Here is a 14,911-nt window from a genome sequence, read left to right as displayed (position 1 = left end):
CAAATAAGTACAATGCAGATTCTGTGACTTTTGCCACCAGCTCAAGAAATTTGACGCGGATGAATCCAGATTGCCACACAGACCCTTCGACGAGTTCACGCCCGGGAGAAATTAAGCAGAACAGCCGCAATCAACCTCAGAACTCAACTGCTACCAAGCAAAATCCTCACTCCCAGTGCGGCAACTGCACAAAGAATCACCCACAAGGTCTATGTCCGGCAAGAAACGCAATCTGTAGCTACTGCAAACGACAAGGCCATTGGAATATACGATGCAGAAAGAAGCAGAAAGATAGAGCCGTGAATAGAACGTCCAGTTCAACCTCACGGAGCACAACACCCGATGAGTTGTCTACGTTCAGCTTCAACCATCTCAACACTGATGCGCTCAGTCATCGATCCGCACTGGTTACTTCTACTCAACACATTTTGGAGCACCAAATCAGTTCGGGTAGCTTCATAATAAATCTCGAAATCAATAAGTATATTGTTAAATGTGAAGTAGATACTGGGTCTGCTGTTCCTCTTTTCAACGAGAAGTATTTTGATCAGTTGTTTCCACACTATGTTAAATGTAATTCTAGCCTACGATTACGAGGTGTAAACGAAGGATATGTACGTGTTACAGCACAAACATCCGTCAAACTATACTTAGACAATAGAGATTATACTTTACCTGTCTTTCTCTGTCAGGACAAACTTTTATATCCATTGATCGGCCGTACATGGTTGGACATTATTCAACCATCTTGGAGGCGATTATTAGTTACAGCCAGTGTTCTTTCAACTAACACAGTACAAGGTACTATTACTAACGCTGGTGCCGACGACCTAAGGTGAGAAATTTCTTCTAGATACGAGAAAATCTATGATGGTGATTTGTCCAAGCCCGTTACACCTTATTTGGTCGATATACCACTGAGATCCAACTCTGCACCGATATTTCGTAGACATTACGAAGTTCCTTACGGTATTCAAGACCGTGTTCAGGATTCTATTCAAAATCTAGTGAAAGTAGGGTTATGGGAACCGGTCGAATATTCTGATTGGGACTCGCCACTTGTTGTTGTTACCAAGAAAGATGGCTCACTTCGTCTCTGCACTGATTTCTCAGGAACGGTGAATAAAATGACTGAAAACGTCAAGTTTCCCATTGCTAGAGTCGAGGATATTTTCTCTAAGTTGGCCAGGTGTAAATACTTTACGGTAATTGACCTTCAAATGGCTTACGGACAGTTGGAACTTTCTGAAGCTGCCAAACGCATCACTGTCGTCAACACACCTTGGGGCTTATATAAACCTCACAGACTACCTTTTGGCATAAACATAAGTGGAGATCTGTTTCAAATGGTCCTAGCGAAGATTCTAGATGACATTCCCGGAGTTTCTTTCTACTTTGATGACGTCATCATCGGAGGTGAAACATTGCAAGAATGCTTCACACACACGTGTGATGTCCTGAATCGTCTGGCCAAACACAATGTGAAAGCGAGCGTCAGCAAAAGCCAATTCCTAACCTCATCTATCGAATACCTAGGATACATGATTGACGTCACTGGTATACGGCCGTCAGACAAGAACTTGGAGGCCGTTCTAAATTCTCCACCACCTCAAGACAAATCACAATTACGTTCCTTCATCGGGATGATCAACTTTCATCGAAAGTTTGTACCCAACTTAGATTCAAAACTTCACTTTTTGCTTTCTTTACTCAAGAAGAACGTCTTGGAACTGGGACGATAACTGTCAACACAAGTTCGACAGCATCATGTCGGAACTTCGACAGGTAAATCCTATTGTGCCTTTCGACCCAACAAAGCCAGTTGTACTTATCTCCGATGGGTCTCCTTTCGGCTGTGGCGCACAATTGTGTCATCGAGTTGATAGCGGTCTACAGACCATCGCCTGCTCTTCTACCACCTTCAGTGAGACGGAGCAGAGATACTCCCAGGTAGAGAGAGAAGCTCTAGCCATAGTTCACGGTATCAAGCGATTTCACAATTTTTTACTCGGATCCAAGTTCGAGATTGTTACAGACGCACGTGCTGTAAAGTTTATATTTCCTCCAGATCGAGCCATTTCAAAACATTCATCCAATAGATTGATGAGATGGGCTCTACTTTTATCTTCATACCAATATAATATAATTCATTCCAGCAAGCTAGGAGTAGCTGACATGCTAAGCAGGTTGCCTACGCAAACACGTGACACAATACCAGCTGGGGAAGAAGAACTTCATGCATATTTCGGGTCCATTGAAGATGCTGTAGCTCCTCTTTCTCAAGACTCAATACAGAACGCCACTTCAGAAGACCCACTGCTCTCATTAGTTGTGTCCTGTGTAGTAAATGGTTGGCCAGATCAACTCGACACGTCTACTGAACGGAAGAAGCTCGCACCTTTCTTCGAAAGAAGAGCTCACCTTACGTATGAGCAGGGAACACTCATGTGGTCGGGTAGACTTATCATTCCCACAGTTAAACGGAATGAAGTTCTTAGAGCTTTGCACGATGGACACATAGGTTCAACTCGTATGAAAGAGTTGTGTCTATCCAGATTTTGGTGGCCAGGCATGTCAACAGAGATTACGGATTTTGTAGCGAGCTGCAATACATGCCGAGCTAATGCTCCTAACGTCCGCAACGGACCCGATTCTTCATGGCCTCTCGCTTCGTACGTGAACGAGAGATGGCATATAGACCACTTTTTCTTTGCAGGCGTAAGTTTCTACTGATAGTAGATGCCTTCAGCAAGTGGACAGAAGTGTGGCCTGTACACACATTGGACACAAAGGAAACAATCCGCTGGCTTATGCAATCTTGCGCCACGCTAGGGATACCAAATACTATCGTATCCGACAATGGCCCAACGTTCACTTCTCTCAAATTTTGTAACTTCTGTCTTAAGAATGGCATCAAACATGTTACTTCACCGCCTTATCACAGCCCTAGCAACAGCTTAGCCAAACGATACGTTCGTACTGTCAAAACCGCTCTTGTCAAGCTTGTAACTGACAAACCCAATCTGAGCACGCTTGTACTTGATATGGGGATCGCCAACCTTCTATTCATCCTTCGGAACATGCAACTGGGTGGAAAAGGAAGCCTACCAGCACTTTCGGTCTTGAAACACCAACCCAGATTTTGGTGGGAACCAAACAATGTGCCTCTGTCGAGTGAATCTCCGTTCAAGCCGAGGAAGTCAGCAAAGTTTCGGAACGACTCGTCGTCGAAATATGGTACTTTCACCATCAACTCAGCAATTTGGGTTCAATCACCTAAGCACGGTACTCCAAATTACATCCCAGGAGTTGTCATTCGTCGAATTGGGGATAGTATCCTCTACGAGATAATGTTGGAAGATGGAATCAAACGAGTGGTACATCCCAGGTGGTTGAAGAGACGTGTTTCACGTGACACTACAGATGGCGACGACTTCAACATTACAATACCAAATAGAAATTCAACAAACCCCGGTGGAACAGTACCAGAACCTACCCCAGGTAGAGCCAGATACCCAGGACCAGGTCCTAGCACACCTCACTCCTCTCAGAGAAGGTCTACCAGGATTCGCCGCCCGCCAGATCAATACGGTCATCAGCATACCTGATTTTTTTTATGGGACACCTGGAGGGATGATACGGTCCAGGTATTAAGCGTATGGCTACAAGGTATGGTCTTCACGGCCATAAGCAGATATATTCTGTGTAATTCTTGCTATATCATGGTTTCAATGTACTTGAATGTTTCGGACATAATGTCCAGTTATATTAAATATGTTAATTGTTCACCGTCTGGTTTTTATCTTGTGCAACGTATATTAATCCACATTACCATGTCCTTCACTCCGAACCTATCACTGAGATTTCCAGGTTCTCCAGGTTTTACACGCGTGTGACATCCAACCCTGTGGATGTCATCTTCAAGTCATAAACATACTGATAGCTTCAGTGGAATTTAATGCAATAATTGGAATCCTTGCACTATTGATTTCTATGATTAAATTTCATGCAACTATTTCTCTTTTCTCTATACAGTAACAGGGACCTCCAGTTACGTAAGTAATGCGTTCCGTAAATCTTTACCTAACTCGAATTTTACGTAAGTCGAATTTGTAAATTGCTTAAGTGTAACTTCGTAAGAAACGAAATATGTATATTATTTGCACAGTATTATTTTATAAATGAAACATCATGCAGCAGTATTTACTTGGATATAAACTATAAAAGTTGTTGCATACTGCATACTGCAATGGATGTCAAAGACGCAAACATGTTCATACGTGCTAGTAGTTGTACCTCTGTTTTAAAATGTCGTCTCTTTTTAAGACACCTCATTAGTGGAATTTAATCACCAATACTGGCCAATACTTTCCAGGAGTCCAGGTGTCTGATGTAGTACACCAAAATACTTCAAAACACTTGCATAGTCTAAATATCATGAATATTATGCAAAATACGTAATTTTCTATATTTTTTCAATTCTGTGGGGAAGGAAATTGACTACCGACTAGGTGGGGTGGTAATCATTTTTTAACAATTTTGTATACATGCTTTACTATAAATTTTTGCATTAAAACTTGAGTTCTTCAAATTGCATAATTAATTTTATTGTATTTCTTTATTTGGATTATTTACAGCCATTCAAAATGTGTCAGCCTCAATCTGGATACCCTGTACATAAAGGTGTAATGTAATGTACCATGTACTTTTAAAGTAAATTTCACAATATGCAGTAGCGTCGTCGCCTTGTAATCAAGGGGTCCCGGGTTCGATACCTGGTGGAGGCACAAGTGGTTCGGATCCCACTTTAAACTGTAGGTCCAGTCCCGATTAGCCTTACTGTGCATAAAGTGGACTTAAAACAACAAATCAATCAATCAATCAAATCACAATATGCAGCTTCTTTTTACAAGGCTAAATCCATTGCAGTCACTTGGTTTCGAATGAGCAATTAATATTCTTCATAGAACAATTGCCATTTAACACTGGATCGGCTTCATTAACTAAGTTACTAAGTCAGCCCTACTTACACTGTTTTACCTGTGCAGTAACTTTGTCAACCGTTGGTATCACAAAGGGAGCTGATTCATTTGCTAGTGAAGCCTGCATTTTCCACTAACATTTCTACATAGTACATTTCCTGTGTGAACTAAAAAGGTAAAGTATATTCATGCACATATATTGATATTCAATACCATTCCTACCTTACATGTAAGACAAAATATGTATGTAATGGCACTAAACATACCAAGTCCTTCAAAATCTTTCTCCTGAACACCTGAACCATTGTCAACCACTTCCACACACTCGCTGCCATACTCTGTCATTCGTACTTCAATCACTGTTGCTCCAGCATCCAAGCTATTTTCAACTAACTCCTTAACAGCTGTTGCTAGATTTAACACAACCTGGAAAAACAGATGCAGGAATTTATTTACATTGTGCTTTTCATTAGCTAAATTTACAAGATTTGCATTCTGTATGTCCACCTCACATTAAGTGCATTTCAAATGTGGTACTGAGGAAGATATTTGTTACATATACTGAAATCTATTTAACTAGCAGAATAACATTACTTTTTTGTTATTTTACGTCACTTTTCTTCCATTTTGGGCTAATTATGACTATGAAAATGAGAGATGATTAGACGAGATTGATGAAAGGACAATCACAAAGAACATGCTTGCCAAGGTTGAAACTTGAACCTCAGTGGCAAGATCGAAAGTCTACCATTTAACATGCTAGGTGACAATGCCAGCATTAATAATAGGATATTGGACTGACATAAGAGCCAGTAACTTTAGAAACTAAGTCATGCGAAACATATACCTTTGAGTGTAATATTAATTTATATTCCACAACCTTCGATTAATTATATATGATTTTATTCAGCATTATTGATGCATTGCTTCATTTATAAGGCCAAGTTTATGACTGCAATTAGGCTTAAAGAATAAAATTCCTTGAATTTGAATTCTTTACAGCCTTGAAACCCTTTAGATTATTCTAATGACCTGAATATCAGCTGTTATCTCTTTCTGCTTTTGCTACTGTGAATACAAAATGCAATCAACTTGGGCAACTATAATTTATAATTAAAACAAAACAAAATCTACATACAGATATGACCACTCATCTGAAGCTGTAAGACAACAACAAAATTCTTCCAAATAAAATACCATAAATTTATTTGCACAATCTCTTCATTCCTTCAAGCTCACTTTATCTGAAACCAATCAAAAGAACTTTTCCATGTGTCATTGAACATGTGCACTAATACTTAGTTTTCTTTTCTCGCAACTCAAAACTGTTCATGACAACACGAAGACTGAAACACACTTAATTCCACTGTAACATACTACAAGCTTCATTGATTTGGTTTACTTCACTTCGCAATACTGCCACTTTTGACTACAGAAGGCTCATCAGGCTATATCCGATCAATTTGGCAATGATGCTGCCACGTGTGTAGTTGCGCCAGAACCTTGAAACCAGTGTTGTGTCTGAGCTTGCATTTGATGGAGCTTCGTGTTCGTGCTACTGAAATGCTGCCGAAAATTAACCGTTATTGGGAAGGGCTCTTTCCATGCACATTTTTCGTACAACTGAATAGTGAAACACTGTCGGGAAAATGGTTTAACCGTCGGAGTGACCACAGCTAATGATATAGTGGCCAGGCAAACACAAATGGTGTTGAGGCCCAAGTTCCTTTTGTTTTATTGCGATTTCATCATGCTACAAATGCAATTTTTACATGGTTCGATTTCGATTTATGTCTTTAACACATGCTGCGGAGTTTTACCGATCACTTAACATTTTGTTCAATATATGATATCGTGGTTAGGTTAGGCTGGTTAGATTTGGTTCCCTTAGCATTAAAATGAAGTCCCTAAATGCATTCTACTAAGGTTCAGATTTACTTCTACATTTATTCCCACGCTTCTACGATATTTACTGTCGGTTGTCGATGGAGAATATCTTGTCCATGACAAGTGTGTAAGGTAATTTTCAAGTTGTTTTTTTTTCAACAGAAATAACTTTTTTCGAGTCCAAACAGCGCTCATTACTTTAAGGAAGTTTCAAATTTCGTATGGCAACGATTTCCAAAATTCTACGATAATTAGTCTTTGTGCTAGGAGAAATCATAAAACAATCGGAACCATTATCGGTGTTGATGCAAAAAAAAAAAAAAAGGGGCCCGTTTGAAGTTGCCAGCAAAAGTGTTGCCTCGGGTGATTCATGGAATTCGGCAAATTGCAGTTCAGGAGAATGCACCACCCCAATGCGACATGGACCAGAGTTTCAATGTGGTGCAGTCCACTGTCAGCGGCAACGTCTGTGGTGCGTACATACGGGCCAGTTCACAACCTCCTCCCATGCCACATTGTAGAATGCAAGATAAACTGCCGCAAACTGTACGAAAGACACTTGGCAGGGTCTTAATGGAAGACAGTTGTCACATTGGATGAGGCCTACATTTATCTCACGCGTAATGGTAACATTAGGGCAATTACATACCATGACACCTCTGGCAAGGGATGTACAGAGTTTTATCGCCAGTGCCAAGAAAGTTTCTCACCGGATACGGTTACGAGGGGAAGTTGGAGATACGTAAGGTGGAGAAAAACCAAGATGAATGCTGCCTACTTCCGGGAATCCATTATGACCCCAATCTATCGGGCAAACATCCCTCGTTTCAACGCAGTCAACAAGAACCAGGTGCGGATCCACATGGACAAAGCATCCAGCCACACCACAAGATCATCCCTTTATTTTATCATGATATGGAGCAGGAAACAGGAATACATCTTATTCCCTTTCATGACATTCCTGTCAAAAGCCCTGATGCCAGTCCAATTGATTTCTGCACATTTGGACTGTTAAAACGATGTCTACAACATAGCTGACCCATCACCCTTACTGGCCTATGGAAAGCCTGTAAGGAGGAATGAGATGAAATTCCTTTGCATGTGATATAACGTAGTTTGTTGCAGTGGAAATTGCGATGTCGGGCGATAGTTATAATGCTGGTGGTCCCATAGAACACAACCAGTGGTGGCAGCACGGCTTTTCATAGGGTAGGTACACTTTATATATTGGTTGGATATAACCCGATCAACCTCTGTAATCGCGAAGATGGTGATTTGTGATGATTTGATGAAGTGACACTCACAAAGAAGATCTATACCCAGGCCAGGATTCAAACCTGGGATCCCTAGCATTGTAGCACACTGTGCTAAGCACTCTGCCACAGAGGCCGACATGCTAGGAGCTAAATCTATAGGGGCTATCCACGAGTAAACAAAGCAAAAATCAAATGGCACAATCAATATTAGAACTTCAGCCCATCAACTTCCGGTTCAGTCTAAATGTTACTCTAGGTGGGCAGTTCAAGGGTATTCTTGCGGCTCTTTTCCCCTTTTTGTACGCAAGATAAAATGTATCACATAATAACACCCTATGACGAGAAAAAGAAGAGATATCTTGACAAAGTAGAGGAATTTCCAGATCCATTGGATAAGCAACTAAGAAGAAATACAGAATTATCCCCACTTTTCGCCACTTTTGCCGCCACACTATGCTAAACCTTGTATAGAAATGGAAATATACTGTCTTTGACCCCCCCCCCCCGCCCATTTTGGCACCTTGCCAAAATCTTGCGGTACATAATGAGCAATCATGCATTGCCTTTTGCTATCACGGACCCTCCTCTGTTTGGAAATTCCACACGTGAGCGCCAAATATTAACTGAAGATTCATGATTAGGAGCCCTAAATTATTGAGTATGAGAAATATGAACGAAATCGGGGAATTGTCCGGTATTGTAAAATCTAGGAGTCCTAAATTATTGAGTATGAGAAATATGAATGAAATCGGGGAATTGTCCGGTATTGTAAAATCGCTCCTTAGTGTCACCTAGAAGTATGCCGTACTGTTCTATATCCTCTCATTATGCTTCTTTTTGTGATTTTGATATAATACCAGAGTAAGCTCCAACTTTTACAATTTTTGGCTATGTATTTTGTATTTGTATGTGGGTCATTCCATGGCAAATCACCGAAATGGTAGTCGCCACTACATTTCCAATTTTAATAAAATTTTGCACAAATGTATGTCTGAGGGTATTATAGAAAACTGTAAAATTATTTATGTCTACGGTCATTGGTTTGGGCTACAGGACTGATTAAAGTTACCGTCTCAGTGTGTAGTGACGTGGTAACGTACAGCGCGAAGGTACGAGATAAATGCTTGTAGCATAACGAAAAGAAATGACATATGATTTGTAGTTGTTGTATTATGTAAAGGAAATATATACAATGAAAAAAAGTTAAGTTTGGTGACAACTTTATTAATTTGTGGTTGTGTTTTTCATATCCGAAAAAGCAACTTCCCACACATATATGTGGTATATATGTGGAAATCTATGTCATATTTTAAAGTGGAAGGAAAGAAAGTGCAATCTTCATAGCTCTCACAAGAACAGTTCATAAAGTGTGGGGTGTCCACACTAAAAAGGAAGACTGCAATATATTTCCTTTTTGCTTAAAAAGTGTATCATGTATGTTAAAAATATGAAAAAGCTAAAAAAAGCACTCTTTTTGGGTGCAAAGTTCCATATGAGGGAAAGGTATCAAGAAGAAATGAGTGGCAGTAAAATATTGTACTATTCCAACATGTTCCTCAGGAGAAATTTCATGATTGCACTCTGAACCATTTTCATAGAATACTGAATTATGTGTACTGCCGTTCTGCTAATATCTGCGTGCAGATATAATGCGTAATTTAGTTTTCCTTTCAAATATTTCAGGTTGCTGTACCTCGACCCATGCACTCACACCTGTAAAATATATTCCAAAACAAAAAAGTTAATGCAAATTGTGAAACATTTGTGCATTTTGATACTCATTTGTTTCGTGTGAATTTCAGGACTCTCTTGTTTTCCCGCCAAATCTATTGTGTGATATGAGGCTGGCTTCTGGTGGTGTACCGTAATATTTTGGTGAGAGCAGTGGTGTTTTTCGATTATTTAGTGTGAATAACAGTAAGACTTGTTAACAAACTGTACTTAGAGACAGGAAGACATTCATTCTGTGTGTGATAACTCAAAGTGAAATAAACACAGGCTGTGTGCCACATGAACCCTCAGTGCAGTGCAGTGTACGCTTGAAGACAGACAGTGTTTGTCACCTACATCACTACACACCAAAAACAGGAACTGTATTGGTAAGCACCCTGCCAGGTTTAGATCAAGAACTGTTGAAATTTAGAGTAGGTAGTGTGGATAACATTTGTTTCCATCATGCAAAGGTTTACTTGCAAAAATATTCTCACATATTTGGTTCTCATTGCTTCGACCCATTTTCCTATCACAAGGGTCCTTGTAAAAAGTCACTACGGAAAATCACTGTAGAAACAGCAAAGATATATGGTGGTAAACTGATTCCTGGGCAAAAATTGTGTGGAAAATGTGAGACACACGTGAAAGAAATACCGTACCAGCCTGAAGATTTGGGTAATGTTGATGAGGTAAATGACAGTGATTGTGTCCCAGACAGCAGTGCTAGTCCATCGAAGAGACTGAATTCAAGTCTGCATGAAATACAAGTATCTCCCATGAAGACACTTACTCATTTGAACAAAGAGAAGAGGAAAAGGTATGGAAAAGCAAAAATGAAACAAATACAATCTTCTATTACAAAGCATGTTGCAGCAGTTTTACATATCCCTGAAGAGTCAGAAGAATCTGCTGAAGCTACAAAAACTCATGCTGAATGCGACCTAAACCTTCTCATGTCAGAACTTCAGCAGAAATTCATCAAGTCTTCAAGAGCTGAACAGCTTCAAATACTCTCTCTTGCCCCTCATAGTTGGCAAACAACAAAGGTTAAACACTACTGAGTACATGGTACGAACAGTCAAAAAACTGAAAGCTGAGAAAGGAATACTGGCACTGCCTTCACCAAAGACTGGCATTGCTCTGAATGGGGATGCCATTGATGCTTGCCGCAAGTTTCATGAGAATGATGAAAACAGCCGAATATGTGCAGGAAAGAAAGACATCATTTCTGTGAAGGTTGACGGAGGAAGAGTGCATAAACAAAATCATCTGGTAATGTGCAATTTAAAAGACTTGTATGTATTGTTTAAAAATGAACATCTAAACTTGCAAGTGGGGTTCTCAAAATTTGCTGAATTACGTCCAAAATGGTGTGTTCTTCCAGGAGCAAGTGGAACTCATAGTGTGTGTGTATGCATCATACACCAGAATATGAAGCTCATGCTGCCCCATGTCAAACTTCTTACTATAATAGAAAAATGTGTTTGTGATATATCAAATATGAAGTGTACAAGTATGTTTGGTGAATGTGCAAGCTGCCCAGGAAGAACCTATACTTTGGATTCAACAACTGTGCAACGTATTCACACTGCATTTGCGACATACAAATGAGCTGTTTTCAGTGAACTAAATTGACAACCATCACTGTCAATGTAAAATTATATTCCACATTGCAACTCTCCGATTGATCCCTTGAAATTACTTTCCACTTACAACTTCCAGTTGACTTGGGATATGATTATTGGAAACTTCCGAATTACGGACATTCTACACTGCACGCATTTCGTATGTCTGCAACAGATACCAAATTAGGCAGAGTGCAATTTTCATATTTCCTATAAATAATACCAAAGTTCAGGTGTTTCTAATTATACCACCTGCATAGTATTGCCACCTTTCCCATTACAAGATTTTAACTCCTGAAATAGCCTCATTTTGCCCTTTCTTTCGCACACCTACTGTAAAAAGTGTCTGTAATTTATAACCAGAAACATTAAACAGCAATATGAGGGTGTGTGCTGATGAACCATACATAGAAGTCATACTATGACGAATATAAAGACTTTGGCTGATTTCCTCAGTACGGGGGAAATTAATAAACTTACCTGATTTTCTGCCGCACATTTTAACGACAATGAATTTCAAACACTTCCTGGGCAAACACATATAAAGGTAAGGCAAAATCTACATTTTGTTATAACTAAGTATACTTTACTTTGTACAATAAAGCAAAAACATACTTTCTATCTCAGTTCGTTGTTTCTTAAAAATTATGTGAAAATGTCTGTGTTTTGTACTTTTTTTGAAGGATCACATTCTTTGGAGGTACCCTGTACAATATGTATTATGTTTTGAAACGAGATATTTCACACAATGATGTTTTCTTACTAACTCTATACGTGCACAAAAGCTTGTTACAATCTGTCACTATGAGGCGACCCGTTTCCGGACAATTCTGGTGACTTCCCATGGAATGACCCATGTGTAAGAATATAAATGTAGTATTGTATTGTAACGTATTGACATGTCCTATATTACCATTTACTGTTATTTGTACACATACGGTAGTCCATGGACGCAAATAAACTAAACTAAACTATCACCTATTGTCTAACGTAACAATATTCCAAACTTTTTGTGAGGAGTGCATAAACAATAATAAATTTCTTCACTCGGCAAATGCATTAAAATTTAAAATAAAAAATATAATAATACTAATTCATGTTATTCTGGAAGATAACAAAAGGTTGTACGCGAGCCAGATGTTTGATTCAGGGAGTGTTGGCAAGCCTATATGGCATTCCATAATATCATACCTGTCCTGAGCATATGCGATGAACTATATTCTTATCTATTGCTTGAATTGCAGATGCAGATGATTTCCAGTCCTTTCCAAAATTTTCTTCTGTATCCATGATTGAAATCAGCTGGAAAAATTAAAATATGATATTCAGTTTACAAAACAAAACCATATTATCAAAGCTATGGTTAAGAAATTTAATTCAAATAAGTTAAAAAACTACCCAATCTTATTACATAGTAAAATTAATGGCATGCAGTAGGTAATTTAAACAAACAAAAAATTATCCAACAATTAGTGCTGAGCTATTAATGAAAATTATATGTTTTTACATGTCCTGCGATTATTGAAAAAGGTACTAGTTTACTATCCTTCGGACAGATTTTTTCATTTCTACAGAAGAAACTACTTAACATAATAAGTTCCTGTAGTATTGTCTAACATCGGGAAGGTGTTTTGTGTGAAATTCAGGTAAGTTTTCCATATTTTGGAAACTGATTTCTTCAAATTTAAAAGTATGGGGCTCATTTGGGGGCAGGTGACTCCGACCAACTTCTAACATCCCTTTAACAGGGAGTCTATAGAGAAAGCCAGGGAGCCGGAGCGGTTGGGGGCGATAGGTCAATTACCCCAGGGCCGGAGCCCGGAATCGGTAGGAAATTTGGTCAAAAATTTCAAACAAAAATAAGTTTTTAGTTTAAAATTCCCACAGATTCTGGGATGGATATCCCCAAAAACCATTCACGGAATGTTCCTCGAAGCAGATAGGTAACTACGAATGTCAAAAATTGACGGAACTAAGAAGTTATAGTTGAAAAGTTCCAGACAATCAATGTAAAATAACAAAAATACACCCAATATTCATGTGAACAGTACAGGTGGTTGAACCTGAAAACAGAATCACGATTGAAGGTAAACATTTTTTAAATAGCTCTACAGGATGAACAGTGAAGTTTTTATAAAATGTACAATTTTCTCTCTCTCGTTTATTCTTACAACTGTGAGAGTTTTAGGAATAACTCTCTCGGCTAGTCTAGTTTACGTCCTTCTTGCCTTTTGGTGGTAACCGATGAGAGTTAACAAAACTGCATGCTCGTCTTTGTTTCCGCGTTGTGAATGCATGTTAAAGAAGAACAGGTTCCAAAAACTTCTAGATAGTGTAAAATACGTTTATCCCCAGTGCATTGTTCAAAACCGTGCTAGGAGACAGCCGGCGCTCCAGCATCTCTTAGGGTAAGTTTTTCTTTTTACACTTTCTGTTCACGATAGCCCCACTTACCATTCACGGGAACGAGGTATGCCTACGAGGTTAGGTTAGGTTCCATTAGCACTCATTCACCCCTAAATATGTGCTTCATCCAAATAACCTTTCCAACGATATATGACACGTATTCCTTAGGAAAAGGACGTAAACTAGAGTCTTACCGGAATACGTGTCATATATCGTTGGAAAGGTTATTGTATAAGGAATTCAACAAAGTAAATCCCAAGGCGAGGAAAGAGTTCGTGGAGGAGAAAATCGAGAAAAACCGATGTCCGGATATGCGTCATTGAACGTACTGAGGACATTTTTCGATGATGAAGCACATATTTAGGGGTGAAATGAGTGCTAATGGAACCTAATCTAACTTCGTAGGCATACCTCGTTCCCGTGAATGGTTAGTGACAGAAAGTGTAAAAACAAAAACTTACTTACTCTACGGATGCCGGAGCGCCGGTTGTCTGGTAGCACGGTTTTGTAAACGGGCAACAAGGAGTGCGCAAGAAAGACGTAAATGGGTAAGAAGGACGTAAACTAGAGTCTAGCCGTATTCCTTAGGAAAAGGACGTAAACTAGACTCTTACCACTCTCTCTAAGGGTTAAGCCAAGGATAATATTTGGTTAAGCATACAGTTTTACAATCGATGTGACAATTTCCCGCCGTCATTCCTGCACACAGACTACTGTCGCAGTTTATCATGCTAAAAACATCCGTTCGTTAATTTACTTATGTTGTCATCAAATGTGATAATTGGTCTGTGACATCGCTATCGGTATTGGGAAAAAATTAAGGAGAGGGACGGTAAAGGTGCGATGCGAGGAACGGATTTCTCTTCTTTCTCATTTAAGAAATGAAATGAACACATTCCTGGGAAATTCTAAACATTTCCCATCCATCCAGTGACGCAAGCACAGGGAGGGGCAGGGGCGTTGCCCCCAACCTTGGACCAAAATGAGTTATAAGGGGGCAAGGGGGCAAACAATGACGGCCAAGTGTACCTGCAGGGGGCAA

The 14,911-nt window shown here is 39.4% G+C and overlaps 1 protein-coding gene across 1 annotated transcript in view; it reads right to left on the bottom strand.

Moving 5' to 3' along the window:
• Positions 1-14,583, bottom strand: part of Pms2 (mismatch repair endonuclease PMS2) — a 57,019-nt gene extending 42,436 nt beyond the window's left edge. Inside the window, exons 1-3 of the mRNA XM_083135513.1 lie at positions 14,484-14,583; positions 12,655-12,765; positions 5,249-5,408 (exon numbers count right to left, since the gene is read on the bottom strand). Coding sequence (XP_082991639.1) covers positions 5,249-5,408; positions 12,655-12,753 — 259 coding nt within the window. The 5' untranslated portion in view covers positions 12,754-12,765; positions 14,484-14,583. The remainder of the gene's footprint in view (positions 1-5,248; positions 5,409-12,654; positions 12,766-14,483) is intronic.
• Between the last annotated feature and the right edge of the window lie 328 nt (positions 14,584-14,911).

Source organism: Lepisma saccharinum, chromosome 14 (genome assembly GCF_977018435.1).
Source record: "Lepisma saccharinum chromosome 14, izLepSacc3.1, whole genome shotgun sequence".
NCBI classification, from domain to species: Eukaryota; Metazoa; Arthropoda; class Insecta; order Zygentoma; family Lepismatidae; genus Lepisma; species Lepisma saccharinum.
This window is presented reverse-complemented; position numbering and strand designations above follow the sequence as displayed.